At 46.2% G+C, this 27,259-nt stretch overlaps 2 protein-coding genes across 3 annotated transcripts in view; both read right to left on the bottom strand.

Moving 5' to 3' along the window:
* GCN1 (GCN1 activator of EIF2AK4) overlaps positions 1–22,804 on the bottom strand; it is a 38,240-nt gene extending 15,436 nt beyond the window's left edge. For both annotated transcript variants that reach the window (XM_054288672.1, XM_054288673.1), the window contains exons 1-35: positions 22,769–22,804; positions 21,021–21,123; positions 20,352–20,415; positions 19,252–19,383; positions 18,590–18,698; positions 17,849–17,947; positions 17,635–17,769; positions 17,090–17,158; positions 16,900–17,008; positions 16,422–16,496; positions 16,031–16,159; positions 15,750–15,800; positions 15,243–15,341; positions 14,799–14,972; positions 13,748–13,900; positions 12,931–13,023; positions 12,227–12,302; positions 11,910–12,069; positions 11,077–11,266; positions 10,837–10,961; positions 10,354–10,532; positions 10,091–10,184; positions 9,505–9,618; positions 9,124–9,322; positions 8,493–8,648; positions 5,841–6,022; positions 5,493–5,573; positions 4,889–5,032; positions 4,091–4,218; positions 3,726–3,915; positions 3,275–3,345; positions 2,387–2,552; positions 1,253–1,447; positions 827–1,073; positions 244–365 (exon numbers count right to left, since the gene is read on the bottom strand). In XM_054288672.1, coding sequence (XP_054144647.1) covers positions 244–365; positions 827–1,073; positions 1,253–1,447; positions 2,387–2,552; positions 3,275–3,345; positions 3,726–3,915; positions 4,091–4,218; positions 4,889–5,032; positions 5,493–5,573; positions 5,841–6,022; positions 8,493–8,648; positions 9,124–9,322; positions 9,505–9,618; positions 10,091–10,184; positions 10,354–10,532; positions 10,837–10,961; positions 11,077–11,266; positions 11,910–12,069; positions 12,227–12,302; positions 12,931–13,023; positions 13,748–13,900; positions 14,799–14,972; positions 15,243–15,341; positions 15,750–15,800; positions 16,031–16,159; positions 16,422–16,496; positions 16,900–17,008; positions 17,090–17,158; positions 17,635–17,769; positions 17,849–17,947; positions 18,590–18,698; positions 19,252–19,383; positions 20,352–20,415; positions 21,021–21,123; positions 22,769–22,786 — 4,431 coding nt within the window. In that variant the 5' untranslated portion in view covers positions 22,787–22,804. The remainder of the gene's footprint in view (positions 1–243; positions 366–826; positions 1,074–1,252; positions 1,448–2,386; positions 2,553–3,274; positions 3,346–3,725; positions 3,916–4,090; positions 4,219–4,888; positions 5,033–5,492; positions 5,574–5,840; positions 6,023–8,492; positions 8,649–9,123; positions 9,323–9,504; positions 9,619–10,090; positions 10,185–10,353; positions 10,533–10,836; positions 10,962–11,076; positions 11,267–11,909; positions 12,070–12,226; positions 12,303–12,930; positions 13,024–13,747; positions 13,901–14,798; positions 14,973–15,242; positions 15,342–15,749; positions 15,801–16,030; positions 16,160–16,421; positions 16,497–16,899; positions 17,009–17,089; positions 17,159–17,634; positions 17,770–17,848; positions 17,948–18,589; positions 18,699–19,251; positions 19,384–20,351; positions 20,416–21,020; positions 21,124–22,768) is intronic.
* Positions 22,805–23,162: 358 nt separating this feature from the next.
* RPLP0 (ribosomal protein lateral stalk subunit P0) lies at positions 23,163–26,978 on the bottom strand. Its single transcript, XM_054288778.1, has 8 exons — positions 26,937–26,978; positions 26,646–26,747; positions 26,083–26,258; positions 25,872–25,959; positions 25,486–25,632; positions 24,839–25,024; positions 24,061–24,201; positions 23,163–23,398 (listed from the first exon to the last, which is right to left on the bottom strand). The coding sequence occupies exons 2-8, from the start codon at positions 26,697–26,699 to the stop codon at positions 23,234–23,236; spliced, it is 957 nt and encodes a 318-aa protein (XP_054144753.1). The 5' UTR covers positions 26,700–26,747; positions 26,937–26,978; the 3' UTR covers positions 23,163–23,233.
* Between the last annotated feature and the right edge of the window lie 281 nt (positions 26,979–27,259).

Genomic DNA, 27,259 nt, shown 5'->3' with positions numbered 1-27,259 from the left:
GGGAACAAAGCCTTCATGTAAATAGTGTCTCACTACAATGATGCAGCTGGCTAAGTAGCTCCCAATTAATGGCCAATGAAATCAGATGCTTTCAGTTACTAAGAAGATCAAATTGTTATTAATGGTATCTCAAGGGATAGGTCACCTTCTCTATTTGCCTTGTTACAAACAGGATTTGCATCCGTATCCATTCCATCTGGATTTTTTAACACTCTGTGATAGCAGAAATTTCAAGCCCCTTACCTCTCGCACATACTGGTTCCCATCTCCAAAACAAAGCAGCAGGTGAGGCAGCACATGAACCACATAGGGCTCAAACAGCTTCCCAAGCATACTGCAGAGCATCTCGAAGGCAAACAGAGCCCCTAAAAACCCAAAAAGAACAGTCAGAGGAAAATACAACTTCATTTAAGGAGGATGGGAAAAGAAGACACAATTTGCTAAATATTGTTCCAAAAGCACTCAAATCTCACAGCTGAAAGTCTCTTGCTTTCTTGCCCTTGTGTCTTGTGCTGTAGTAGGGATTTGTGGCCTCAGAAAAGGAGCTCTCCCCCAGCAACACCTGCCTTTGAAAACAGGAGAGGGGGGCACATCCATATGGTCTAGGACTAGAAATCCTTCCACTACAATGTGAATTGAGCAATTTTGGGACACTATACACAACCAACAGCCTCACAAGAGATACTTCCCATTTCTTTCTTGCCAAACTTCAGTAAAATAAATGTAGCTAAACCAAACACAGGGGTGCAGGAACTTCACCTGAACACAGTGGTAGTAGGTACAAGAGAAATGATGAGTATGTGGAGGGAAAGCTCCTGTCCCTTACCCTCCCGCCGGCGGAAGTTCTTCTTGTCCTGGATGGCATCGGTCAGTGTGGTCATCATCTCCTGCTGCTTGAGAGAGAGGATGCCCAGGCCTTTCACCAGCCCTGCCAGGCCATAGGCTGCACCTTTGCGCTCAGCATATTTATCAGACTCCAACAGCAACTGCATCAGCTTCTGGATCATTCCTCCTGCATCTTCCTTAATTGCAGGCACCAGAGGTGGTAAACAGCTTGCCACTGACTCTTGAACCTATAAAACAATCCACCAGCCACCAGATCACAAAACAGTCATTACCAACATAAATTCCCCTCAGAATGCACCCCAAGTGAAACCTGTCACCATTTTTCATCTCTCTGCCATCCCTAACAGTATCCTGGTGTTAACCTGCCTCTGTGTGGAACCTGACAATTCCTCCCAAAGGCACCTACCTGCTGAGATGGAGTGGACAAGGCTGCTATCAGTTTGCCAACAATTGGTTTCACTTTAGGGTCACTCTTGTCCAGATGTTTTGCCAGTGACCCCATCAGAATGACCACGCTTTGCCTGACAGCATCATAACTGGCATCATTAGGAGCATTTTTCAGGAATTCTTCAAACACTGGCAAGAGAGAGTTAACATTGTCCTGAAAAACAAAACCACAGAACTTGCCACTAGAGTCCACTCAGAGTGAGATTTGCTATGCTCAGTGGACTTGTTTGTTCTTCTCTGAGCCAACAACTGAACAATCACACTGTATTTACAGTTCATTTCATGTGTCACATCACATAAGACCTTGTACCATCCCGACAGGCAACAAATATTTCCCGCTAGAGAAAAATCAGTTCTTCAAAATTAGAATCCCCAAGCCTGCCAGCATGATGTTCTGCCAGAAGCAACACAAGCTCCCAGGCCTGAACATCAGTGCCTGCTCCTCTGCTTGCCCCATTTGTCAAGGGAGAGCAGAAACATCAAACTTCACATTATTTTTCTAAGAAACACAATGAAAGAATGAATAATATGAAAATACCCCAATTGTCATGGGCTAAACTAAAAAATACAGACATCTGTCCAGAGGTGACTGGCACATATGAGGAAATCAGAAGCTGAGCAACTCACACCCTGCACGCCTTCCCCATCTGACACTGCTGGGGAAGAGCTGGCAGGAAGAAGGATGGTCCTCAGCTCCTCAATGTTTTAAGTTTAATTAAGCCAAAAATCAGCAAGGTTTCATGTTTTGCTTTGCATGAAGCCTGAAAAAGAATTCTCATCTTTGCAGGATTAAAAGATCTATGGTCTGATTTTACTTTCATTACTCTAATTTTATACCATTTTAACTCCAGTTGATCCAGGGATATTACATTTTGTAGCAATGTAGGATGAACACACTTAGTCAACACTAGACACTAACAAAAAAACTCTAAACACAAAAATTCCTAAATGAAAGTTTTCAGCTGTTACAAGTAACAGCAACCTTTAAGAAATTTATAATTAAAAAAAAACCAAGACTATGGGCTCCAATGCAGTATCTACATATCCATCACATCTTTTTTCCCCTGACAGAGACAGATACATTCAGACTTACTTTGCCATGAGTGTTGAGTGTTGAAAGAGCTGCATCCAACATGCACTTCCTGACCTCAGGACTGCGATCATTCAGAGCATCCGGCACAAAAAACTGAAAGAGGGGCTTCACCTGAGAACTGTCCAGATGCTCTGACAGCTTGTTAAGGGCCAGTGCTATGCCACACCTGGGAAGAAGGTGATGAGCCTGTGAGCTTACTGACTTCTCACAGAACTGAGAGCTCACAATCACATTTGCTATCAGCAGCAATTACAGAAACTGATAGCGAGAACCATTATGGAAACAAAATGCCTCACAGTGTCCAACCTCTGTGCATTTCATTACATAACTCCATGCTGCAGTCTCCCACAAGGACAACAATCCCTCAGCCATATAATAGTTTTTATCTCAATTAGGCTTTAGGGATACTTGAGCCAACTTAGACATCAGGATCACATGAACTACTGCTGAAATGCAGCAGCTTTACAACAACGTACATCAGCATTAAAGGACAGATTAGATCAACAGAAGTAGCAAACAAGATGATCTCCAATTAAACCTGTACAGAACATACAAGTAAACAGAAAGTAATTATCCAAACTGGAATTTGGCCAGTTCATTAAGGCTTGCACTGTGCTCTTGAAACAATCAATGGCCCATACGGAGGTGGGAACACGGTAAGCTAAGACAAAACTCAGACAGTCTGAGAAGGAAAGACTTTTTATCAGGACACTGAGATAACAGCACCCAATATTTTGATGGAGTTCCACCTGCCCCCAGTTTGCCTGAAAGGCACATGAAAACAGCAAGTCAATACAACTGCATGTAATTTTTTGTTCTAAATAAAAATCAAAACCATTTCATTTGCATGCACAGGAAGTGATGAGATCAGTCTGAATACAACTGTACCTTGCTTCCCACTGGTCAGGTGGTGATTCAGATATCACTCGTCCCAAAGCATCCAAAACGGGAGGTGGCCTCTGGAAGGAGGAAAGATTTCATTAAAATGCCTTTTCCAAGGAGAGGCATGCAGAGAATTTGTCAACCATACCTGCAATGCCATTTGATAATGGTGCACAGAGTTATGATACCACAAGCAGGAAGCAAGTTTTAAGTCAAAATTACTTCAACTGACACTGCCCTACCACAGCCTTTCTGTATCATCTAAGGCACCCCTCTCACCTGTCCAATGGTGCCATTAGTGGCTGACAACATGAAGTTCAGGACACTGAAGTCTGTGCTAAGCTCAAAAAGGACAACAGTAGATTCAATGCACTTCTTCAGGACAGACAAAAGAAGTGACTAACAGAAAATAAAGCAGCAGCTCGTGCCTGTCACCCCATAGGGTAAGAGTACTTACATAGAGCTTCTCCTGGTAGATCTCTGTGAGCTTGCTCATGACCTCTGCTGCTTGCTTTCGGTACTGAGCTACAGCTCTGGAAAGAGCCTCAGCCCCTGCCTGTCGCACTGCCTCCTCGTGGTAGATGACATCTTTGATCAGCAGGGAACACAGGTCAGGCTGCAGCTCCAGACCCATGGACTCCCACAGCCTGCAGCACACACACAGAGTGGGTCACCCTTCAGCAAAGAAGCCACTGCCACTTGCACAACTGCAGAGACCTACAGCTGCCCTCCAGCTGTGGGGCAAAGCCCCTGAGTGTAGCTCCATGCTGTGGGCAGAGAAGAGGGCCCCCTAAACCCCAATCAATAAAAAAGAACCCTTACCTCTCTGCCAGCTTCTGAATCTCATCTTCAACATCAAACTTCACTACCCAGAGGCGACGCAGCAGGTTCAGTCCATTCTTCTCATCACTGTCTGGGGTTGGTAGAACCATTTGTAGCTCCATCAGTCCCTGAATTAGTTAACAGGAAAATCAGTGCTAGGATCTGATTTTTAGATACAGATGCTTTAAAACTCTTAAAACTTCTGGCAAGTCAAGCTCTCAGTGGTTGGAAGTGTGAAAATTCATGTTTGTTTGTGCCTTACACTGCCCATTTTGGTCAAGGAGTTCCTATTGCTAGTATGTGAGATGATGAGACTCAAGAAGAGGTGCTCCACAGGCAGGTTGCAGAGAGGTTCTGGTGACTACAGTCTGTTCTGCTTCTAAGTACAGACAAAACAGCTCAGGTGGGCTAAACTGGAATTTGTTTCATGGCAAAGAACACCAAGCACCCTTGAGGTTTTTCTTTCCATATTCTCAGAAGTGACTAAGCCTGAAGCTTTCCAATAACAAGGCCTAGTACAGACAGGAATTTTTTGACAGCTTCTCTCTTTAAGACTAAGCTCCATCCAGTTGTAAACAGAAGGTGTTAAGTAGTCCTAATTATACCTTTTTTAAGGAAACAAAGGTGTGGATAAACCCAGAGTACTGTTTTTGCAGATAAATCTGGCACAAAAAGCATGACTGACACACTGCCCAAAGCCTGGCATCACAACTGAAGCCTTTCTGCATCAGTGTTAAGGGAAGATCCACCTCCCAAAAACTTAAGGAGTTTGGTGTGACCTGAATGATTCCCACCTACCCTGAGAGCTGCATCTCGAACGTTCATGCAGGGAGACTGCAGGGCCTGCAGGAGCACATCGATCTCCTCCTGCTCGGCGTAGGCACAGCCGTCCTCCCCGCTGCTGCTCGCGCACAGCGCCGTCAGCGCCTCCGAGGCCAGCACCTACAACAGCACCAGCACGTGGCACACACCCCACTACACCCTGAGCTGCTGGCAGAGCAAGCAATGAGTGCTGCCACAGCACAAGAAATTCCCAAAGAACAGTGACCAAACCATGACAAGTTCAGCCCAACTCTTTGCTTTTCATTATTGACCCTTCTGCCACTTCACCCCTTACAACACACTCAGAGGAGAGACTACTGAGCTTATCCGGCAGAGCAAGGCCTTAGAGAAAGAAAAAAATGTCACTTTTGAAAGACTGAAGAATATATTTGGTGCAATAAAACCCACAGAAAAAAAGATGCAGACATTTTAATCCAAGAATACCATAAACACAGAAGAAAACTGGGAATGTATCAATCACCAGCATCAGAGATTTAAACCAGTGGGTACATTTCCCTCATTTAGATGCTGATGAAACTTAGGGGGAATGCAGACTGTGGTTGTGAAGCTGAGCACTCACCTGTAACCGTGGAGAACCTGTTCCTATCACCCGGGTCAGCAGAACCAGCATGTCCCTGCGGGGCAGCAACTCTGGGCCATTCTGTAAGGTTGAGGGGAGAAAAGGGTGGGGAGGAAGGAAAAAGACTTTTATCTTGTGATTTCAAAATGCCTTGCCTATGTATGACACTCCTTAAAACATCCCAGTCAAAACCTCAGGCTGGACAGGTACCAAAACCCATGGCAGAAAACAATCCTTTTTTACAGGTAACTCTAACCTGGACAATTCATCTGCTTTGTCCAGTTTACACATCAGCTGTTTCATCCCATGGCTCATCTGAAGGAGATAATCTGACACCACAGCTCTCACCTCATCCACCAACAAAGATTGGCCATTTCCTGATGATCTCAGCTGAGCATGGACTGTAAGAATCTGCAGGATCTTGACCAGGAACTCCTCCTTGTCTTCACTGCTATGGGGTGTCTCAATCATAACTGTCTTCAGGAGAGGAAAGACTAAGGAAAATGCTGGAGCTGATAATGGGGCAGCACCTATAAAAAGGAAAAACCCATCCTGTGAACACAGCTGATCGTCCATGACTTACTTGGTTGATAATACTGACTGGTATAAAATGTACACTTGAGTAGCTCATAATAGATATGGCAAAGCTTCAGCCTCATACACAAAGATGCTGAGTAAACCTAAGTATTTGCCATTTAGCAGCAGCAACAGAGCAGCTCCAACAGTGGCTTTTTTAGTTTTAGGTTAAGGGTAGGACTTGATGATCTTAATGGTCTTTTCCAACCTAAGTGATTCTGTGATTCTACCTGGCTTCAATTCAAGTCACATTAGGATTCCAAATTACTACCAATGCCACAAGAGTATAGAAATACATACTGTAAAGGGAATTGAAACAATTCAATGAATTAGACAGTCACTTATAAAATTCATTTGGCCCGAAGCAAGACCCTGTTTGTCAGCTGCATTTCCTTTAAACACTTCCTACCAACCTAGCTAACCTGTCATTCCAGCCTTCAGCTGGATCCTTGAGAATTAAGTCCTTCTAATTCTGGTGCAAGATTCAGCTTCCCTCCCCTCCTTGAAAAAATTAAACCTTTTGGATTCCTGTTGTTAAAACATTTTGCTCCTTCCTTTCTACAGGGTCTTGGCTATAGCATATAACAAATGGTCCTTCCAGTCTTTCATTAGTCCAGTTAATATTCAAGTATCAGGTGTCTACAGAAAACATTTCCTTTCTATATCCTATCTGTGCTGACAGAGAATGCCGAAGTTTAAATTTCTAAATGCAGATGAAGAGCATTGCAGATACAATACTGCAGTATTAGTCAGCTTATGTAGGGCAAAAATACTGCAAAAGTAGTTCAAGGGAGAAATATTAAATCCCAAACACGTTCTGAGCTCCTATTTAACATGAGCAGCTTCAGTAAAACCCTCTCTATTTCTCATGTGGGATTTTTCTCTCTGTTTGCTCAGTATCTGTTTGCTTTTACACTTTTCTTTTTTAATTATTGGCTGGATATTTTTAGCCTTAAACCACTGTCCCTCTCTACACAGCAGGAGGAAGAAAGCTTTACTGGAGGAGAAAAATGTTCTACTCACACAGTAGCTGGTATTGACCAACACAAGAAAGATTATAGGATGTGTCTGGGCATTTCAGCAATGAATGATAAATTCTGTCATCCACATTACAAGGAGGTGTGGTGAATCTTAGGTCTCATAGTAACCTAAGAAATTAATCTCTGCTAAATCATATCACACAAGTACATTCCAAAGAAGTTTGAAAATGAGGAAAAATCCTTTGGGAATATAGTATGATTTGTCCAATAAAGTGCTATGGAAACTACTGCCCTTCTCATGCAAAAGTGGAAAAAAATAATTAGATATTAATATAATTAAACAGTATAGGAAATCTTGAAGGACTGAAAATACTTCCACCATTTTCTTATTTTCTAGAAATGACTGAAAAAGGACTCAAATGTTAATGAATGTGCACTTACTATGGCAATAAATTGCACAGTGGTGACACCAAATTATCACTGAGATTGTTCAGCACTGAAGTGGTGATCAACATGACCAATGGCCACTGGTCAGCTGTGACAGTGACATGTGCCACAGTTACACCACTGAACAGCAAGAGAACTGAACTGAGGGGCTAAGGGACCAAAGAGCATCCCACATTTCCCTTAAAAATACAGACCATCTACCACAGCAGCTTTTGACTGGGTTATTTGATGAACAGCTCCAAAGCCTGGGAGAAGTGAACCACCTCTCTCCCTAGAGTACATCCTGAGACAGACAAAGCCATCCCAGCCCCCAGAGGACACACCCCAACTCTCCTCTTCTGAACTGTCATCTTCAGTGGAGTGGCACAAGTACTTGTGCACTCCACTGTGAAGAAAATTCTGGAAGCAACCTAAATAAAAACTAACTCCAGGAAATAAATTTTTTTAAAAATCAAGAAAAAAGGTTTACTTTAACTCAAATCGTTACCTTGCACTGTAAAAATACTGGTGCTTGCCTTCATGTTATAGAGTGGAGAGAACTGCTCTTTCTACAATCATGCCAGTATAAAATATTCATAAACTGCAGCACCACACAGCAAACAAGCAGAGGCCATGGGCACTTCACTGTTGTGACCACAGACAACAAGCAATTATTTTCTCTCTCCACTTAGTCTCACTGAATTCCTTATGCTAAGTGGTGCTGAAAGGGAGGAGCTGTCCTTGGCAAAGATGAACCCTAATTTCACTGCTGTTATTTCTGTATGAACCATTTTAAGAAAAAAGACTGTTATTTCATTTCTACACTTAACTATTGTTGCAACATCACTTCTATTACCAGCAGAAAAAAACCCTTAAGGTTTTTCATATCTATGAACAGCTATCCAATTAAAAAAGTGAACTTTTGCTTGCAAAATATAATACAAACTCTGAAAACTAAAGCAGTCCATAGTTATTGGAGGTGGGGCAGTGTCAGCAGGATGTACCATATCCACCATACCTGGCTCTCCCTTGCTGCTTCGGCTGGGAATGGTGTGGGCATGCAGCAAACTGACCACTCTGTTCAGAGCAGTAGGCAGCTCTTCCTGGCACCAGGATTCATCCAACTCACACTCTGGTTTCAGCAGGCGCAAGGTCACGTGGCTTACCAGGGTACCTGGAATGGAAGAGTAAAGAATCCATGAAAGGGCTAAACCAGAAGATTTCTCGAGAGAAAAAGCCTCAGGAATACAAACCCAAGAATTGTAACAAAGCTCTGGGCAAGAGCCCAGGTTGCAAAGGGGCTCAGAGCAGGAAGCCCAGCCCAGGGCTGTCAGGGGACAGATTTCTTCACAACATGTGTGAGCTACACTGACACCATCCTAACTCTGCCCAGGGAAGATGGTCCCACAGTGACCAGCTGCTCCTCAGAGCTGGGCACTGACCAGACAAGTCCTTGTCTTTGGTCCTAGTCCTACCCAGCAGCAGGATCTCTGGGAAATCACAGTCATCTCCCTAAGCACTGTTCCAGGTGGTTTTTCCTCTTGGCTTCCTGTGGTACATGGTCATGATCCACAGTCTATAAGAGCAAGAATTTTCACCACCTTCAAAATTACAAACCCTGCCCTTAAAGAGCAACTGCAAAGACTCACCAAAGGTTTTCAGTCGAGCAGGCATGACACAGGAAGCCAAGGAAAGAAAAGGCTTCTTGATCCTTGGAGCAGCCAAAGGAGATCGAAGAAGTGGCAAGAAGGAACTGATGAGACCAGGGATGTACTGAGTGAGACCAGGAGGTTTTTTCTTTAAAACAGTGTCCAGGAGTCCTAGAGCTGTTTCCAGCTCATTATCAAGCTGTAGGAAAAACAATTTAAGAGATTACCATAAAAAAAAAGCTCCACTGGGAAAAAAAATCAATTCAATCTCATTTCTAATAACAGAAACAAATAGGTGACTGCTACACCATTTTCTGTCCATCAAAGTGACTGGGGTCCATGGTGGTTTCAGAGGTGACAAAAAATACAACCAAAGCTTACCTCCTTCAGCCTTCTCCTTATCTGAGCCTCCCTTTCCAGCTGTGCACGCATCAGCTCCTTCTGCTTGCTCGTCAGCTGCACCTCATCCTTTATTCCCTTCTTCTTCTTTATCTCCTGCAACAGAGAGCCATGGTCATCGTTATCTGGGAGCTACAAACACCAACCCTTCAATTAGTCAGAGAAGCAAGTTGGAAACAGGGTTTATTGCAATTTATTTTTGAAACAGTATCAAAATGTCCCTCCAAGTATATCCCTCTTGAGTAAAGACATAAAATGGAAATCAGCAGGTTAACAACACTTTAGTGTCCCTCGGCATAACATATGTTTCTCTGCATTGGTCACAAATTATTTGGCATCATTAAAAAGTGCTGTCCAGTTCATTTACAGGGGATGGCATGTCACCCTCCCCAGAGCTAAGAGAAGTCAACCTTTGTTTAAAAAATGGGTAAATACAGATAGAAATATTCCGAGTAGTTCAGAGAATCTTTCCCACCAGCACACAGACATATGCCAGAAGCCATGGAACAACACACAACTTGCAGTGAAGATTCTAACCAGCCTGGAATTCCTTTTTCCATCAACTTACCTCCTTCAGCTCCAGCTCAATGATTTGTTCCTTGAAGGAATAAGCTTTGTTCTCCCTCTTCATGTTAGCCTTTTTCATACTATCCTGTTGAGCACTAAGAAGGATAAGTAGAGAAAGAATCAGCACTGCTCTGGACTAAGGACCAGGCATAAAAAGCCACAAACTTCTGTGCAGAAAGAGCATCTGACACACCCAGTCATCCAGTGGCAATAATATCAGTGATGATCAATCCCCAGCTGCACAAAGAAATTATGAAGACTCACCTCTGTATTATGGATTTGTCATACAGTTCTCCCTCGGGTGTCTTCATAATGGCAAATTCCTCTCGAGTAACCTGGCACAGAGCTGGATTCTCCATTGATGCTGAGATAGTGCTGATGAGCTGTGGGAGCACTCTGCCAGGTAAAAGCAGGGAGAGAGACCCCACTGCATTCATAGATGACTGTCAGGAAAATGGAGAAAAAAACATAACCAGTCTTGCTTAAAATTGTCTCCAAGAAGTACACACCCATTACATTCCAATCCCCAATTCGTTGTTCAGTGGGTATTTGAATGTTATCTAAAACTCTAGTCAGTTGCTGGTACATTCTTTCCTTCTTAAATCCCAGCTCCTTTTCCCCAGAGACATTCTCTTTTAAAATCTCTCTTCCACACCTTTTAGGCAGCTCTCCTTCCTTATAGACCAGTTTAGTACTGAACTCCTCCAAGATATCTCCCAAAAATAACATAAGGAAAGCAGTTATCACCTGGTTCTCCAGAGTGTAGGTGGTGATCCTGGGTAAAATGTCATTCAGATGTTTGGTAATGAAGTCTTTAGGATCTATCTTCATCTTGATGAGGAGGGCTGGCCAAAGTCCTGGCTGCACTGCCACTAGCAAAAGGAATAAATGAGCATAATAAACATGAAGCAGGTTGCTGGCACAACAAAACAAAAAGCACAATAAAAACTCATACACTGGCCATGAGAGTCTTATCCCTGCACTTACCTACAGATGGATGATGGCTCACCAGCAGCATCTCCAGGGCCAGCTTCTCTGGCTCAAAGGAGTCCACATCAAGCCCTGCCACACTGGAGATCACACAGAGGGCCTCATGCAGCACACGAGGGGGAATGTATGTCCTTCCCAGCTCCGACAGCTCTCCTGCCTCTGTCACCAGCACCTCGTGAGGCAGAATCTGAATGGACAACACCAAACCTCCCTGAGACCTGAACACACCTCCCCACAGTAACAGCAGGCTCAATGCCATCTCCCTGTCAATACCAAACACCTGAAGTTTTCAAAGGAAAGAAGGGGATAACAGCGAAACCAAAGCACAGGGATGACAGTGACAAGAAGATTAGGAATGCAGGACTATACTGGAATTGGCAAGCTGGGGTAGAATAAAACTAAAATGATCACTTCTGGCAAAGACTCTGGAAAAGGTTGAGCCAGCTGGCTAGGAACATTGTGCTCAACTTCTTCAGTCTATAAGCCAGGGCTTATAAAGAACCAAGATACAAAAAAAGGAATGAAGCACTTGGTCTTTCAGCAGATACTAAATCTGCATTAAAATAATAAAAATACATGGAAAATTACAGCTTCCTCCCCAAAGTATTTTGAGTATGTCTTTTATACATATGTAGGGAAGACTAGGCATACCCCAGACATTGATACTGTAATATGCAATAATCCAGTAAAAAGTGGCATTCCAGGAGATCATCTGGAGCTGGATCCTGTTCACATCAGGCTGTATGTCAATGCCAACAGCAAATCTAGGGCAGGGAGGTGACTGGCACCACTCAGACATCTGTGTGAGCAGACACTTGCTGGCTACTCACCTTATGAGAACTGAGAACCACTTTGAGCTCCTCCAAGAGCCCATAGGCCAGCTTGTACCCCCCCAGGGAGGACAGGAGCTTCTTCACTGTTTGCTGGGCCTGCCTGCGGACGTGCCACGTGCGGCTCAGCAGCACAGCCACCAGGGCACGGTGGTACTGCCTGCAGACAGACACAGGGGTTAGCCAGGCAGCCAGCTCTGCAGCCAAGGGGACACCAAGGCACCACGAGCTCAACATTCCCAGGCCACCCCCCCAGTGCCCACAGCAGCACCCTGGGGTCACACAGGGATTGGGGACAGCAAGGGCACCGTACGTACTGAACTTTGCTTTCAGGCAGCCGCTGTGCATGATCCAGGAGCAGGCGCTCTGTCAGCTGCAGCACGGTGCACATGGCTGGGGGAAAAGACAAATATTTAAAACAGCATGAGACTTTGTAAGGAAACAGATTTTTTTACCTGGAAACAAATGAACAGCAAACAGGACACATTAAAATAGCTCCCCAAGCTGAGCCTCTACATAATCTTCTAATTGAAGCTAAGACAAATCCAACTCAGATCTGCCAACACTGGGAACTGAACCATGATTTCATTGAAATGTTGTTAGCTGGATCCCAGGACAATTTTCCTGACCATTGTGTGTGACCTATTTTGGTCTAAGTTGACAGAGCAAAGCAAATTATAAACACCACGCTCAGTGCTTCTGTTCTGTTAATTCCTGAGCCCTGCCAAAATGGCTTCAGTGGCAATGAAATGGGTCCTGAGTGTCAGCTGTCACAAGGCCCTTCCATTTCTTTATCATTTGGAATAATAAATGAGTGATAACTCAGGTTCATCAAGAAATAAATTAATTCATTTTCAAGCTTAGACTACAGTTACTGTAGATGTACTCTGAAGAGTACACAGCTCCTTTTAATCTGAAACTGTATTCTCCAAGGACATAGAACAGGGCTAACAACATTAGTTGTCAAATACTAAGAAACAGAGTTAAACAACAACTGGATATACAGTAACTGCCAATTTACCTTCCTCTGATGCAGACTGCAAAAACTTCTCAGATGTAAAAATTTGTTTTTTCTCATCCAAAATCAGCTGCCAGAAACCACTCAGCTTAGACTCTGATAAGAAAAGAACAGATGTCCATCAAGGGTGTTTCAAAATAAGTCAGAAGTCACCAGTGTACACAAAATACGGTAGAATTCTCTCTCCTGAAATCCCTCAAGTTCCTCCTAGCTTTACTGATCTTCAATTCTAAAGTCTCTCATTTAGAACTATAAACACACCCAAAAAACACCAGCTGACAGAAATACTCTTCTCTGACTTATGTGTGAAATGTAAAGTCTAATTTTCCTTAATCTTTCATAGGGCAAACCTTTCTAGAAGTAAAGAAGAGGAGGGAAGTGGTGTGTTGCTTTTGGTAGAACACACCTGATTTTATATCCTGGCAGATGCATGAACTCAGAGAGCTCTTGTAATATCCTCTAATGGGAGACAGAATTCCAGTCCCTATGCTTCCCCAAGGTTCATAAAACACTACCCAAATAACAATCAAAGAATACTGTCCATGCATCAGGCAAATCTGACCATGTAAGGTCAGGGTGAACATCTCCTGTCAGAATAAAGAGGAAGCTGGAATTTGTAAAGCCATGGAAGAGTAAGAACTCTTCACTGACATAAATGAGAGAGATGGGAATAATCTTTCCCTGGTTTATAGAAGCTCAATGATGCTCTATGTAGGAACTATACACAGATTAAGAAATAGTATCTCCTGTAGACTGTCAAGAAGTGCTAACCCTCAGAACCTGTTTATATTGGATTCTGCCAGCTGTTTTGTGACCTTACCAGTTTGTCCCTCAATTACAGACATCCTGCAGATCAACAAAGCTGCAGCAACTCCTTCAGTTACCATGGGAACCTGAGTACTTTGAGATGCTGCTTTTTCTACTGTCTGGATCAGCATTGGCAGCAAGTCCATTCCCTGCAATAATGTGTCACCTGAGGGGACAGAAGAGACACATTACAAAACAGCATGGTCCTCACTTTCCAACCCAAGTATCAATGGTTTTTCTGCTGCCAGGAGACAAGGAGAGGAATCAGACACACACTGGGAACACTGAATCTCCCAAAGTATTTGCCAATCACTACCACTAAATTGCAACTATGAAAAGCTCAATAGCAACCACTTCAATCCTTTTCTCACAGACAGAACAGTCCTATCTCAATAGATTAAGTTTCTGTTCACAGGATGCAAAAGAAAATGCTAATTCAGTTACATTAAAGGAATCACTTCAAATCACAGGAAGTCTGACTTCAAAGACTAATGTTTCCCTGAGAGAGGGAAAGCAAATTCCTGGCATGCCATGACCATCTGTTTCACTTCAAACATTCAGAAGTTAAGGAATCCCAGAGGTCTACAAATGTGCATGAAATGCTGCAGTCAAAGGGGGCAGGACCAAGATGTCAATCCTGAGAGGATCACCAAAAGAGAGTAATTTCTTGAGTTCTTCATTTCAAACACAGAAATTTTTTTTAGACTTCCCCAGAGTCAAAATCAGAGACCAAGATCCAACTGTGCTGGGTGCTACATAAAACAGAAGTATGGCCCCTGAGCTAGAATTTAGTTGTAAGACAAAAATAAAGCAATCAAAAATTACTTTGAGATATATGAAAGACAGCATGATGGACAGTGATTTTAGTTATGCAATGAAACAAACCATCTTTATAAACTTGAGGCAGAAAAGTTTAAGGAGAAATGTGAAGGAGGTCAGTAAAAAGACATTGCCTTACAAAATCTTCCTAATCTGCAGAGCTCTCTGTATCAGGAAGTACAAAGGTTGCTAACTCTCCTCCTAAGCCCCACAACCAAGAGTTATCAGCAGCTGCCCAGGTTTACCTTTGAAGGAGGCTAGCATGCACTGCAGGTAGGCATGTCTCACTGCTGAAGTCGAGGTTTTAAGGCTGAAGGCTTTCTTTAGCCATTCCAGCAGCTTTTTAGGAACTTCTGTGGTGAACCGAGCACACCAAAGGGCCAGGACAGAGACTGCATGGACCAATGTGCCTTCATGGACTGGGGAAAAACCAGAGCTCACATCAGTTCAGCAATTGCAGAAAGCACAGAACAGAAAACAGAAAGCAAGTAACAACAAGAGGATGCAGGAAAAGAAGACGTGCTCATAACAGCACAGCACAGTCTCCCTGGGGTTGCTCATCAAAACAGGGCAACAGATTCTCTTACACAGCAGGAAATAATCCAGATTAATCTTGAATAACCATGTAAAAACCCTGCTCAAGATGAAACACAGCTTAGCAAACCCAGAACAAAGGCAAGAGCTCTCACCTTCTTGTTGCAGGAAAGGGATGAAAAGCTCAGCCACAGTTGCACTCAGAGCTTGGCTGGAGGGCCCAGAAACCACATGGTGACTAAGGCTGCCAATCCCTGAAAGGACAGAATTCTCTCAGTAATTCCCAAACTACCAGCACAACATCTAAAACCAATCAAGAACAATCCTTCACACTTCAATCCTTGCACAGACATCTCTTTTTCTTGTTACTACACCTGGATATTACATCCACCATGTACCACACTGCCAGATCTCTGTCTTCATTTTCACTCTGGGTGCAAGTCATCTTCTTTGAAGAAAATTTTTGGCCTACCAGCCAATTATTTTCTTTGAATAGAAAGTCAGGAATTGGTATGTGGTATCCAGCACCCTCTATGGCTTCCATTACACCCAATTTAGAGTGACAGGCTGAAAATCCTAAAGGCTGAGGAAGAGATCCCTTCCATTCAGCCTTCTGCTCAATTTCTTCCACCAGAGAAGCAGCTTGCTTCCAGGACCCTCACCTGAAAGGACACTCATCTTCTGAGCAACAACTGTCAGCTTCCCCTCTGAGCCTGCCAACAAGAAACACAAAGGTGACAGGTGATTACAGGCAACAGCTCTGTGCTACATCAAGAATCTCCAGAATCTCCTCCAAAACTCAAAAGTTTGCCCCATTATTTCTGATCCAAGCTGAGCCACCCCCTCCATAGAGGCAGTAAAGAGAACAGAAAATAAAATACACAAAACTCTGAGGCTGTCAAACCTTGATTCATCCCCACTGCTTATCCTACAATTTACTCACCCCCTAAGATGGCAAAAAGGTGCCTGCCCAGAGACTCCACAGCTGAAGGATCGCTGCACTGCCGAGCCAAGTTCTTCAATGCCACAACTGCTTCATCCATCAGCTGCACACTGTTGGATTTCAGATGACCTAGAAATTAACACATAAGCCAAGAGATCCTTATGACAAACTGCATAAAATCAGCAAGTAAGGATTATCTTTACAGGTGGCTTAATCCAGCTTCTGGAACCATCATGTGAACTATTCCAGTTCCAATTTACAGCATCATCCTCCCTCCCACCTAAAACAACCTTTTCACCAGGAACCAAGCTGTTGTAGGTACAGCCAGAAAGTTGCAGAAAGCTTTATTCTGAATTCATAATTCCCTCCAGAAGTCAGAGAGTGTACTTACTGGCCAGTCCTTTCACGATGTCTAGAGCATACTGGCTAAGATCCAGGTTCACAGATACGAGCAAGCAAGAGATTGCTGACAACATAAGAGATAAAAACAGTTACTTAACAAAATGTGATATGCCATTAGCATTTTAATACACTCTTCCCCACAGTTCACATCAAGAGCAGACAGGTTAATAAGGAGCAGGAATAAAAAAAACTACTGAAACTGATGCCAAATGAACAGAATAATTCAGGATTATTCTTAGCACTCAGCTGTGAAATCCTGTCCTTGGTGCAAAAACAGTAGCTATCACATACCCTGACACTGGGATCACACCACAAATGCTGCTTCTCCACATCTAACCCTTGATGCCAGACAGTCCTGCCTGCACTCGGGGACCAAAAGCAAAGCCCAGAGTGACACTGCCCCACCAGCTCCAGAGTGATAAGGATTTAGGCTCTTTGACAGAGCAGTGCAGAGGTGACAGACTCACTCTCAGTTACGTTCTCAGGGCTCCGCAGCAGCGATTTCTGCAGAGTTGGCAAAACAGAGTCCTTGAACTCAGCGTGGGACACGTAGCGAAGCAGGGGAGAACAGCTGTCCTGCAAAGGGGACAGGGCACTCAGCACAGGGCAGTGCTGCCTGTGGGACAGCATCACAAGCAGCTCTAAACACTGTCTCACCAGCACGTGCTTCTGAGGCTTTGTCTTGCTCATAAGGATGGTCTTCAAATAGAAATCCAGGAGAGCACTCTGAACAAGGAGAAACACCAGATTACAGCCACATCTCAACTTGTACTCAGCTCCTGGCACACCGTCAGGTGCCAAGGTGGACAACCCATCTCCTCCTCCTCTGAAAGCTTTCCTTTCCACCCTCACATGAGCCAGTCAAGCAGAGACCAGTGCTCCCTGCTCTCCCTGAGCCCAACACTCAAACCACAGTGAGAGCTACATGCTGCCTTTCATTCCCACAGCAGGGACAAGGCAGGAAGCTGTATGTTGGACATCCACAGAAATGCACAGGCAACACCAAACTGCCATTTATGTGGCACCTCCTGTCTAAACACACCCCAGCTTTCAGTCAGAAGTGCAGGACTACTGAATTGCCAGACAGTGAAACCAGGGCAGAAGCAAAGTACCAGCCTCACTAAGACACCTATTCAGTCCTTTCTTCATGATAACAGATGATGCTTGTTATTCCCCCCAAAAAAGCTGTACAACAGACTCACCTTGTATCGTTTAATAATATCCATCTCCTTCTGGGCTGTGCAAAACTGCACCACAAGGCCAAGCATTGCAGCATAACTCTGGCTTGGTTCAAGCCCCAGAATGACAGATAGGTACTGATCCACCAGATCCTGGTTCTTAAGAGGAGAAAAGGAAGGCATGTTAACACCGCAGAACAGAACACCTGTAGAATATGGCACATAATGTAAACATCACCTCTTTCCACAGCCTGTTCAATTTCTTCACAGCCCCATCCACTGCCTGCTTGTGAGAGCCTCCCAGGACTTCCAAAAGGAGCAAACACTGAACCTCCACCTGCCAAAGGCAGCAGACAAAAAAATCTTTGTGCACCTGCTTCTCACAGAGCTCATATCAAACAAGACATGCCAAATGTCAATGATTGTCAATGATCAGCTGAATCTGCTTAAATCTTTACATCATCTAAGTTCTTCCAACAAGCTTCCTTTGCTTTCATCCCACACCTCGAGCAGAACCATGCCCAACAGTTTTGGAAACACTGAAAACAGATTACATCTCTTCTTAAAATCTGTTCCAGCTATATCCCAGTGTGCTACGAGCACAATCACATGTTTGTGTAAAGGAAGTGAAAGGAAGGCAAAAGCTGTATGACAGTATCATAGAGAGATATTTCAAGGGAGGCACAAGGACTTCATGTCACACTGCAGATGCCCCTCAGAGGCACCAGTAGCCATCTCTGTATGCAGAGCAACTGCACAAGTGCAGGACTGCCCCACTCATGCTTTATACACCTTCAGCTTTCTCCAGGGGGAAGGAGAGAGGTCACAATACACCAAATCTCCCTCTAAAACTGGATTCCAATTTGGTGTTTTCAGTTAAATTCAGAATTGTTTGCAACATTGCAGCAATTTAAACACATTAGAAACATTTAAGCCCATATATGTGATGGGATATATCTGCAAACCTTAAAGAACCTACCAGTTTTTTCCATGTTTCTCCCTGTCTCTTGTCAGGGGTTGGAAAGACTGTGCGAACAAGCAGGCATGTCCAGGAGAGTGCCAGCAGAGCTGCAGATCCACTGCTCTTACTGTTGTACAAACAGGAGAGGGAGGTCAATCGACATAACTTACACCTGCTAGACCATCACAGACCTATTTTGCCCAAATTAGAACAGCACCTGCCTGACAAACAATTTTATCACATAAAAATGCAGCTAAAACCGTAGTTTTTACAGAAAATAATCAGGCCTCAGAAGTTGGTTGTTTCAGCTCTGGTTTGACACTCAAAGCTTCCAAATAGCACATGAGGCAGCTGAACATTTGACAGGTGATGAAATTTCCTTTCCTAGTAATTTTGGAGATTGTTTCTTGAAAGAGTGTGTTCCTCATCTCCCCAGACCTGAAGTTTAAAAAAGGCTAAACCATAACTCAGCCCCAGTCCACCAGCAGTTATACCAAGGTATTCCCTCTGCTTTCCCAGATGGTATGGCAAAGATAAGAGAGGAAAATCTGAACAGCACTAAGAGCTTTCCCTCTAAAGGCTTTTAACAATTCTGCCAAGCAGCAGCAGAAGCCTCATTCTGAACACGAGGAACTGCCAGAAACTCAGAACTGCTTCCACTTCCACCCGAGGCGACTCACCTGGGCACGGCAGCCCTGGCGCCGATCCCTGAGGACTGCAGTGAGTGCAGCAGGTTCCTGGCCGTGGCCTCAGGCTGGGACTCTGCGAGCTGCTGCAGGGCCAGCTGCAGGGCCCTGCGGGACGCCGCATCCCTGTGACAGACACGGATCAGGAACGTCCCCAGCCTGCCACACTGCACCCACACCACCCCTGCACCTCACCACTACCCCTGCTCTGCTGTCTCACTTCAGCAGTCAGCCTAATAACTATTTTATCCTTGCTGTTCTGTCTCTGTTTATCAGAGACCTCCATTCCCTTCCTCAAGTGACAGCAGTTATGTAGAAGAAAATGGGTTCTGAACAGCTCCTCTACAACAGACCATGATTTAATCCCACCTAAAATTTTCTAAAAGGCATCTAAAAGACAGCTCAGTCTTGCTTCACAAGCACTGGGGTGTTCATTCTTGCAAACTGAACCACAGGATTAAAGTTTTCATTTCAAAATTAAAGATGAAATGCAAGGCAAATATTGTAGAACTTTTTAATGTCAGTCCTTGCCTGAGAATGCAATTACAAGATGACATTTTTTGATGTCACATACATTTCTGTGACACTGCATGCTAACACTTCCAGATGCTCCAGACCAATTTAATGACTAAGTACTGACAGATTACATAATACAGCCTTTCCACATCAATTTACTTGTAGCCATGATATTTTATAAAAATCCTTTTGCTAGGATTTTTTCTCCTGAGAAGCTGAGAAGCCTCAGAGGAAAAGAAAAACAATAATTATCTGCTGCTGTGGAATGCAACAGGTGGATCTTTGATTGGTCCATGTTGGTTGTTTCTAATTAATGGCCAATCACAGTCAGCTGGCTCTGACTCTCTGAAAGTCACGAGCTTTTGCTATCATTTCATTCTTTCCTTTCCTTGCTAGCCTTCTGATGAATCCTTTTTCTATTCTTTTAGTATAGTTTTAATATATCATTTACAATTAATATAATATATATCATAAAATAATAAATCAGCCTTCTGAAACATGGAGTCAGATCCTCATCTCTTCCCTCGTTCTGATTCCCCTGTGAATGCCACCATGTGAACACCACCACATTTACTCACCGGTACCGATGCAGAGTAAGGCAGAAGAGTTTGCAAAGGCCTTTCACTGCACCTTCTGGGAGATCTGTAACAATGTATTTCAAAATACTTCTTCATAAATCACTGTGCTCTTGATCTTTAACACAAACACGATTCACTTTATGACTGAAATCAGTAAAATGTTTGCATCTATGAAATTGCTTGCAAGAACCAAAGTAAAAGTTTGCTCTTTCTGTACATTTTATACGTATTTTTACAAATAATGGGATAACTGGAACATGTGAAACATGGTCATCTTCAGAAAATGAGAGAAATAAGTTTAAAAAAATTGCTTCAGCTGTTTTATTAAGACCATCTGTAATCTTCCACACTCCCCATCTCTATACATGTGTGTATCCAAATATTCCATATGTACTAAAAGAACAAGCCAAGAGTCATGAAAGAAACTCAAGTGATACACTATATGAAGAACTACCATACACAATGCTACAACAACTGACTGGAAAAAGCAGATGTGCCAAAAGCTGGTTCTGTGCTACCCACAAACCCCACACCTGGAATTAACCCTGTGATTGAGCACACACTGCCAGTCTCTCCCTAAACCAGTACCCTTCACACAGCCTTTTGAAACAAAACATTTTAACATTCTCCTCCACCCAGGTAAGCAGAACAGTGCTCCCAAGCTTTTACCTTTCCCAGAAATGCATTTTCCCAGCTCACTGAGGATCTCTCTCCGCTCCTTCACGCTGGCTGTAGTTACTTTCACTGCAAACCGCTTCAGTGTGTCAGAAATCTAAAACCACAAAGCAGAAAAAACACCAGACTGCCTTTGAGATCAACCCACAGAACATAAACCAGGGCAAGCAGAACATGTCACTTGCTGCCACATGACCTCCTACTGCCCAAATGAGAGCATCCACCAAGGAAAGGTCACTGTTCCTCACACACTGTGAAACTCCTTCCCCAGGGTTGAGGGATGACTGCTCTCCAATTATCTGTGCTCTCATGCTCTGTAAGAGACACCCCTCTAAAAGTAACACAGAGTAAGAACTGGGACCCATAATCTGGAGTACAGGACCTTTCAAAGCAAAAAACAGTAATTTCCAGAATTCAAAGGAGCTTCTCCCTGTATGTTATCTCCTGAAGTCCAGGTAGTCTTCAAGGGGCACTTGAACTGCAGACAGCCCAGGGAGACCTACACACCCAGGTTTTCTGCATTTACATAAAGCAAAGCACAGCTCTCCAGGAAAGGCTTTTGAAATCCAGCTCTTAAACTGAGCAATTTTATATCATCTTTACAAAAGGCAGAGCATGTCTTTAGAAACTCATAGAAAACTGTTCCTTCTCTTTTCAATATTTTTCAAAGAGCTCCTCAAAGCTGCTTTCAGTGAAGCTTTTTGCCTACACTCTGGAAGGCTGATCCTGCACAGTGGCTTCCTGACCTTTCAAGTCCATCCACACCTCCCTGAGACTGCCACCGTTTCACACCCACAGGTCCCCTTAAAGCTGGCTGGAAGCAGTGCTGCACCTGTGAACAGTGAGGCTGGGCTGAGCTGCAAAGGGTGACCAGCAATGTCACTGACACCAGAACCAAACGAACCAGCTGCTGCTGTGGACCTGCTCTCCTCAAAGACTTCAACTACATGAGTTCATCACACGCAAACTCAAACCAAGCTGCACTTACTCATGCTACTTAATGACGAGCAGGGGAATGTGCAGACATGAAAAACGTGTTAAAATTATCCTAAGTCTAGAAATGAAAAATATAAATTATGTATTACACTACAGGATCTCACTAGCATCTCAGTGACTTACACAAACTCCAAAACCTCGACTACCCACCAAGTCTCCACGGAAAAGCCACTGGGACAGGCTTCAACAGTTTGCTTTCTATTTTTATTTTTTAAAGATATTTATGTACACATTACACAGCCAGCATACCATCAATGCTTCTGCAAACAAATACAGAGGACAAAGGCAGTATTTGTACAAGTAAAGATCTGATGCCGAGCAGACTGGGATTTGCTCTGGGAACATCCTAAGCCCCTCAGGATGAAGCCGGAGATCCCACATTCGGGGCACGGGGAGCGGTCACACCGCGCCGGGCGGTGCGAACCGGAACAGCCGCACACGGCGCCGCAGCCGGGCGGGACGCGACTCGTGCCGGGTCTCCGCCGGGCCGGTCCCGGTCGCCCCCGCTCCGCCCGGGTTCCCCGGCGGCGGCCGCTTCCCGCGGGCCGGGCACGGCGCGGTGCGGGCGGCTCGGCGGGGCCCGCCCCGGCTGCCACGTCCCCGGGCGGCTTCGGGCGCCGGGCCGGGCCCCGCAGCCGGGCCGAGGGCGCGGCGGGGCCAGAGCGGGCCGGGGCGCGGGCCCGGGCGCAGCCCCCGCCGCTCTCCCCTGCCCGGGCCGGACCGTGCGCGGCCCATCCCGCACTCACCTGCGTGTCGGCCGCCATCGCTCCGCTCGACCCCGGAACCGGTAGCGGCTTCCGGGGCGGGCCCGGCGCCACGGCGATGGGCGCTGCCCGCCCGGCCCGGGAGCCCCGGCCGCGCCGCGCGGGGAACCGGAACGGGACGGAACGGGACGGGACGGGCGGCGGCTGCACCGCCCCGACGTGCTACGGGCACGGCCTGCGCTCGGCCCGGCCGGGGAGAGCCGCGCTGCGGCCCCGAGAACAACTGCTCCCCTTTAGCACCCGGGCCGGGGCACAACCGCTCCCTGCCGTGCCGCGGCCCGAGAACCACCATCGCCCTGGAGCGCAGGGCCCCTCGCGTTACACCGTTCCCAAACCCCAGCTGACATGGAGACTACACCATCGATGCAGGCACACATGAAGATGTAAAATAGCTTTTTATTTCTCCCATCGGGCCAACTCTGACAGAGGCAGAGAGGGTGGCTGCTGTTAGTCAAAGAGACCAAATCCCATGTCCTCGTCAGACTCCTCCGACTCCTCCTTCGCTGCCTCCTTTGCTGGAGCAGCAGCAGCGGCAGCAGCAGGTGCAGCGGCTTCAGCCACCACTGGCATAGCTGCCACAAAAGCTGAGGGGTCCGCCAGGAAGGCCTTCACCTGTAAAAGCGGGGGAAAAAACATAAACTCACAGGGAACAAAACATTTTGCAGGACTGAACTTTTACAATGATAAAGGCAGCACTTGCAGCTTGCCAGAATCCAAACAGGTCCACTTATCAGTAGCAGATATGAAGAACCAAAGATATTTAAGCTAAGCTTTCAGCCCACAGGTAAATCAGCTCTCTCCTGCCATTTGTACACAACATATGGAAGGAAGCGGGTGCCCCTTCTCCAAACACATCTCACAGAGGCGTGTCTCAGTGTGGATGCCACGGAACAGAGAGGGAGAAACAGCAAGCGTTTCCCACAGTGGCTTGTGAGAAGTTTTAGGGAGTTGGAAAGATGTGATAACTTGTTGAGTATAAACAATTTGCAGGTGTTTTTCTACTTTATTTTTCTGTTCCTCTTAAGGACAGTGTGTGAGAAAGATATTTTTGTTAATTAGCCAATAGAATAGAACCTATGGTACCACTCCATAAAAACCACATGGTTCTTTTGAGTTTTCTTTGCCTTTTCTACAATCCTGCCTCTCGCCTGTTCCTGCCTCAATCTCAGCACGAGAGCGAAACATCCCAGTCCTCTCAAACCAGGGGACATGCTGTGAATGTGCCTGGCTGCACTTCTAACACCCTCTCTGCAGAGCTCAGAGCCAGCCATTACCTTTTCAGCCAGTGGGAAGGTGTAGTCGGTCTCCACAGCCACGGCCAGGACACGCTTGTAGCCGTTGATGATGGAGTGGGGCACGGACGCGATGGTCGGGTACCCAATCTGCAGACAGATGCTGGCAACATTGCGAACACCCTGCAAAGAGACAAACTTGTGTTTCTGTGGCCTGAGAAATAACCTAGAAATCGCAGCAGAGGATGGCCAGATGACAGCTTTTACAATGCAAACAGAAAGGAAAGCATGCAATGCACACAGGTAACAGCTCCAGTGAAATCAAGGCATCAATATTTATGTGTCACTGATCTCTGCTCTCTGGTAACCAGTGACAGGACCCAAGAGAACGGCATAAAGGTGTGTCAGGGGAGTTTTAAGTGCAATAGTAAGAAAAAGTTCTTCCCCCAGAGGGTGGCGGGGCACTGAACAGGTTTGCCATGGAATGGTCATGGCCCCAAGGCTGCCAGAGCTCAAGAAGCATTTGGACAATGCTCTCAGACACAGGGTAGGATTGCTGAGGTGTCCTGTGCAAGGCCAGGAGCTGGACCCGATGATCCTTGTGGGGGCCCTTCCAATTCAGGATATTCCATGATTTTAACTGCCTCAAATGATTTCCGAAGCTGATTCAGATGACGAATCCTACAGGAAGGTGCTCCCTGACACACAGTTTCTCTAGAGAACCAGGGAGAGCTCCCGGCTCTGCAGGACCTCATGGAAAATACCAGACAGGACACTTTGTTCTGGCAGTGCTGGCTCCCACAATAGCGAGGGCACTCACCTCCAGAAAGCGCTTGTGCAAGGTCTCCTCGGTGATGTCCAGCACTTCGGGGTTGTAAATGCTGCCATTATCAAAGACCTGCTGGATCACCAACCCGAAGGAGAACGGGGAGATGTTTAGCATGTTGAGCAGGGTGGCTTCGCTGGCACCCACTTTGTCTCCAGTCTTGATAAGCTGCACATCACTCTGAGGAGATGAGGGAAAAGGAGTGAATACACACCAAGAAATTCCAGCACATCAAAGCAGTGGGACACAAACACAGATGGTGGAAGTGGAGGAGCAAATGAGCACAACCAACATTCAGCTCCACATTCAGCTCCACAATCAGAGAAAGCCCCAGACCACATAAACAAGTCCATGTCAGCCAAGAGAAACACAGCACCTTTCCTTCATTACCTACAGGTAGCTCACCTGCACGTTCCTCTGACAGAGCCTACCCCTGGAAAATCTAATGGAGAACTTCAATCCCCCCACACTGCGCACTGAAGCCAAGCCAGCCAACCCTCCTCCAGATCCCAAAGTTCAATAATCACACTGCTCATACAGTATCTTGGCACAATGAGCACTTTGGCCTTCACAGCTCCCTCAGCTGCCACAATCAAGGCCTCCCAGTAAAGGAACAACTTGAACGACTGCAGCTCACTGACCAGAATTTCAATGGTTCCTCTCGAAATCTTTGTGGTGATGCCCAAGGCCTGGAAAAAGGAGGTCTTCTCAGGTCCAAGGCCCGTGTTCTGGGCTGGCACAGTCACATCACAAGGAGCGATGGCACCAGCACGGGCAGCAGCTGGCACCTGAGAGGGGAGAGACGAGAAGCTGCAAGAATGCTCACCTCAGATCTTGTGGGATCACCTCCTCCCTGAGGTGCTCCTCCAGGAGAGACAGGACACAGGCACATGCAAGTGAGGCAGTTTGGCTAAGACTGCAAGGGCCAATGCCCAAACCTTGAGGACTTCCTGTCCACCACAAAGACTCAGCTTTATTTTGTGTTCCATCTCAGCATAAACACAAAGTGAGGACTGATCTCCCTTACCTTGTTAGCCAGCAGCATGTCCCGGATCTCAGTCAGATCCTCCTTAGTGAAGACAAAGCCCACATTCCCACGGATGTGAGGCAGCAGCCTGAAGAAAAGAGGACAGCCCTCAGTTTTACTTCTTAGACAACCAGCCCTCAGTTTTACTCCTTAGACAACCTCCCCTGTCCAAGACAGAGGACGCAAAGTGCCCTCAGGCAGCACTACCCACTTTTCTAGAGCAGGGTTATTCTCCAGATGACCACGAATAGCTTTGCGCATCATCGTGTTCTTCCCCATCAGCACAACAGCTTTTCCACGCAGGGACATCCGGATCTGCTGCATCTGCTTGGATCCCACGTTGTCTGCTCCCACAATGAAACATTTTGGGTAATCATCCAGGAGTTGCTACACCAAAACAAACACTGTAACTATACAAAGAAATTCGGAGCAGTGCACAGAGCGGCATTAAAACTGTAACACACTAAAACGTAGAAAAAGTCTGCCAGAAGTTTGAGAATGATGAGCCCCAAGTGAGGCTGGGTGTGCCATAGGCAGCATCTTTCACTCAGCCATGGAGTCCCATCCCTGAACAAGTCTGCAAGTGCCACGGCAAATTCTCAGCAGGCCTGATCTGGACTATCTCACCTCTCTTCCTAGTGCCAGGAACTCGTTCAGACGCCCCTGAGCACTCACCTATCGCTCCTAAAAGCCCCCACAGCCCGGCCCGCCTGGTTCCCGCTGCCCCGAGCATGCCCCAGCAGCGCCCCACGAGGGCTCCAAGCCGACACTCACGATGATTTTCATAAAATAGTTGGACTTCCACGTAGCCCTGTCTTCCCTGGGCATCTCGGCGGTGCTCCAAGGATCGCCCGGTGGGTTTAAAGACGAGCTGGGGACTGCCAGAAAGAAGAGCGGATCAGCTGGGTCGCCACCCTTCCCTTCTCTCCGCCCTGGGGCCCACCGCTCCCAACCCCATAGCCCGGCCGCGGCCCAGATCCTGCTCCTGGTCCCGCTCCCGGTCCGCTCCCCTCAGCGCGGCCCCCCAGCCCCGCCCGGGCCCCGGAGCCGCCGCGCCGCGCCCGCACCTCCACGAGGGCTCCGGGAAAGAAGGGCCGCAGGGCGGGCTTGTCTCCTTTTATACCGCGGCTTACGACCAATCGCAGAGCGCCGCGGCTCTGCCTGCCCTCAGCCCATTGGCTGCCTGCCGCGTCAATCATCCGCCGCTCTGCGGGAAGCGCGTGACGCCAGCGGAAGGCGCGAAGGGCGCAGGACAGCGCGCGGCCGGGCGCGCGCCGCCCCCTGGCGGCCGGAGGAGCGCACTGCCCCCCCCACCCCCCCCCTCAGCCCTGAGGGGCCCGCCCCGGCTCCGCTCCCTCACAACCTCGGGGGCAGAAAACAACCGCGAC

The sequence above is a fragment of the Melozone crissalis genome, unplaced genomic scaffold, assembly GCF_028551555.1.
Source record: "Melozone crissalis strain CALT ecotype California unplaced genomic scaffold, PUWL_Pcris_2 ptg000063l_1, whole genome shotgun sequence".
In the NCBI taxonomy this organism is placed as follows: Eukaryota; Metazoa; Chordata; class Aves; order Passeriformes; family Passerellidae; genus Melozone; species Melozone crissalis.
This window is presented reverse-complemented; position numbering and strand designations above follow the sequence as displayed.

Excerpts from the sequence above, each read along its gene's own strand:
- RPLP0 (XM_054288778.1), bottom strand. The coding sequence starts at position 26,699 with ATGCCCAGGGAAGACAGGGCTACGTGGAAGTCCAACTATTTTATGAAA. Across the intron at positions 25,633-25,871 it reads ACATGCTGCTGGCTAACAAG|GTGCCAGCTGCTGCCCGTGC; the intron begins GTAAGGGAGATC and ends CTCCCCTCTCAG. Across the intron at positions 23,399-24,060 it reads CCTTCCCACTGGCTGAAAAG|GTGAAGGCCTTCCTGGCGGA; the intron begins GTAATGGCTGGC and ends CCGCTTTTACAG.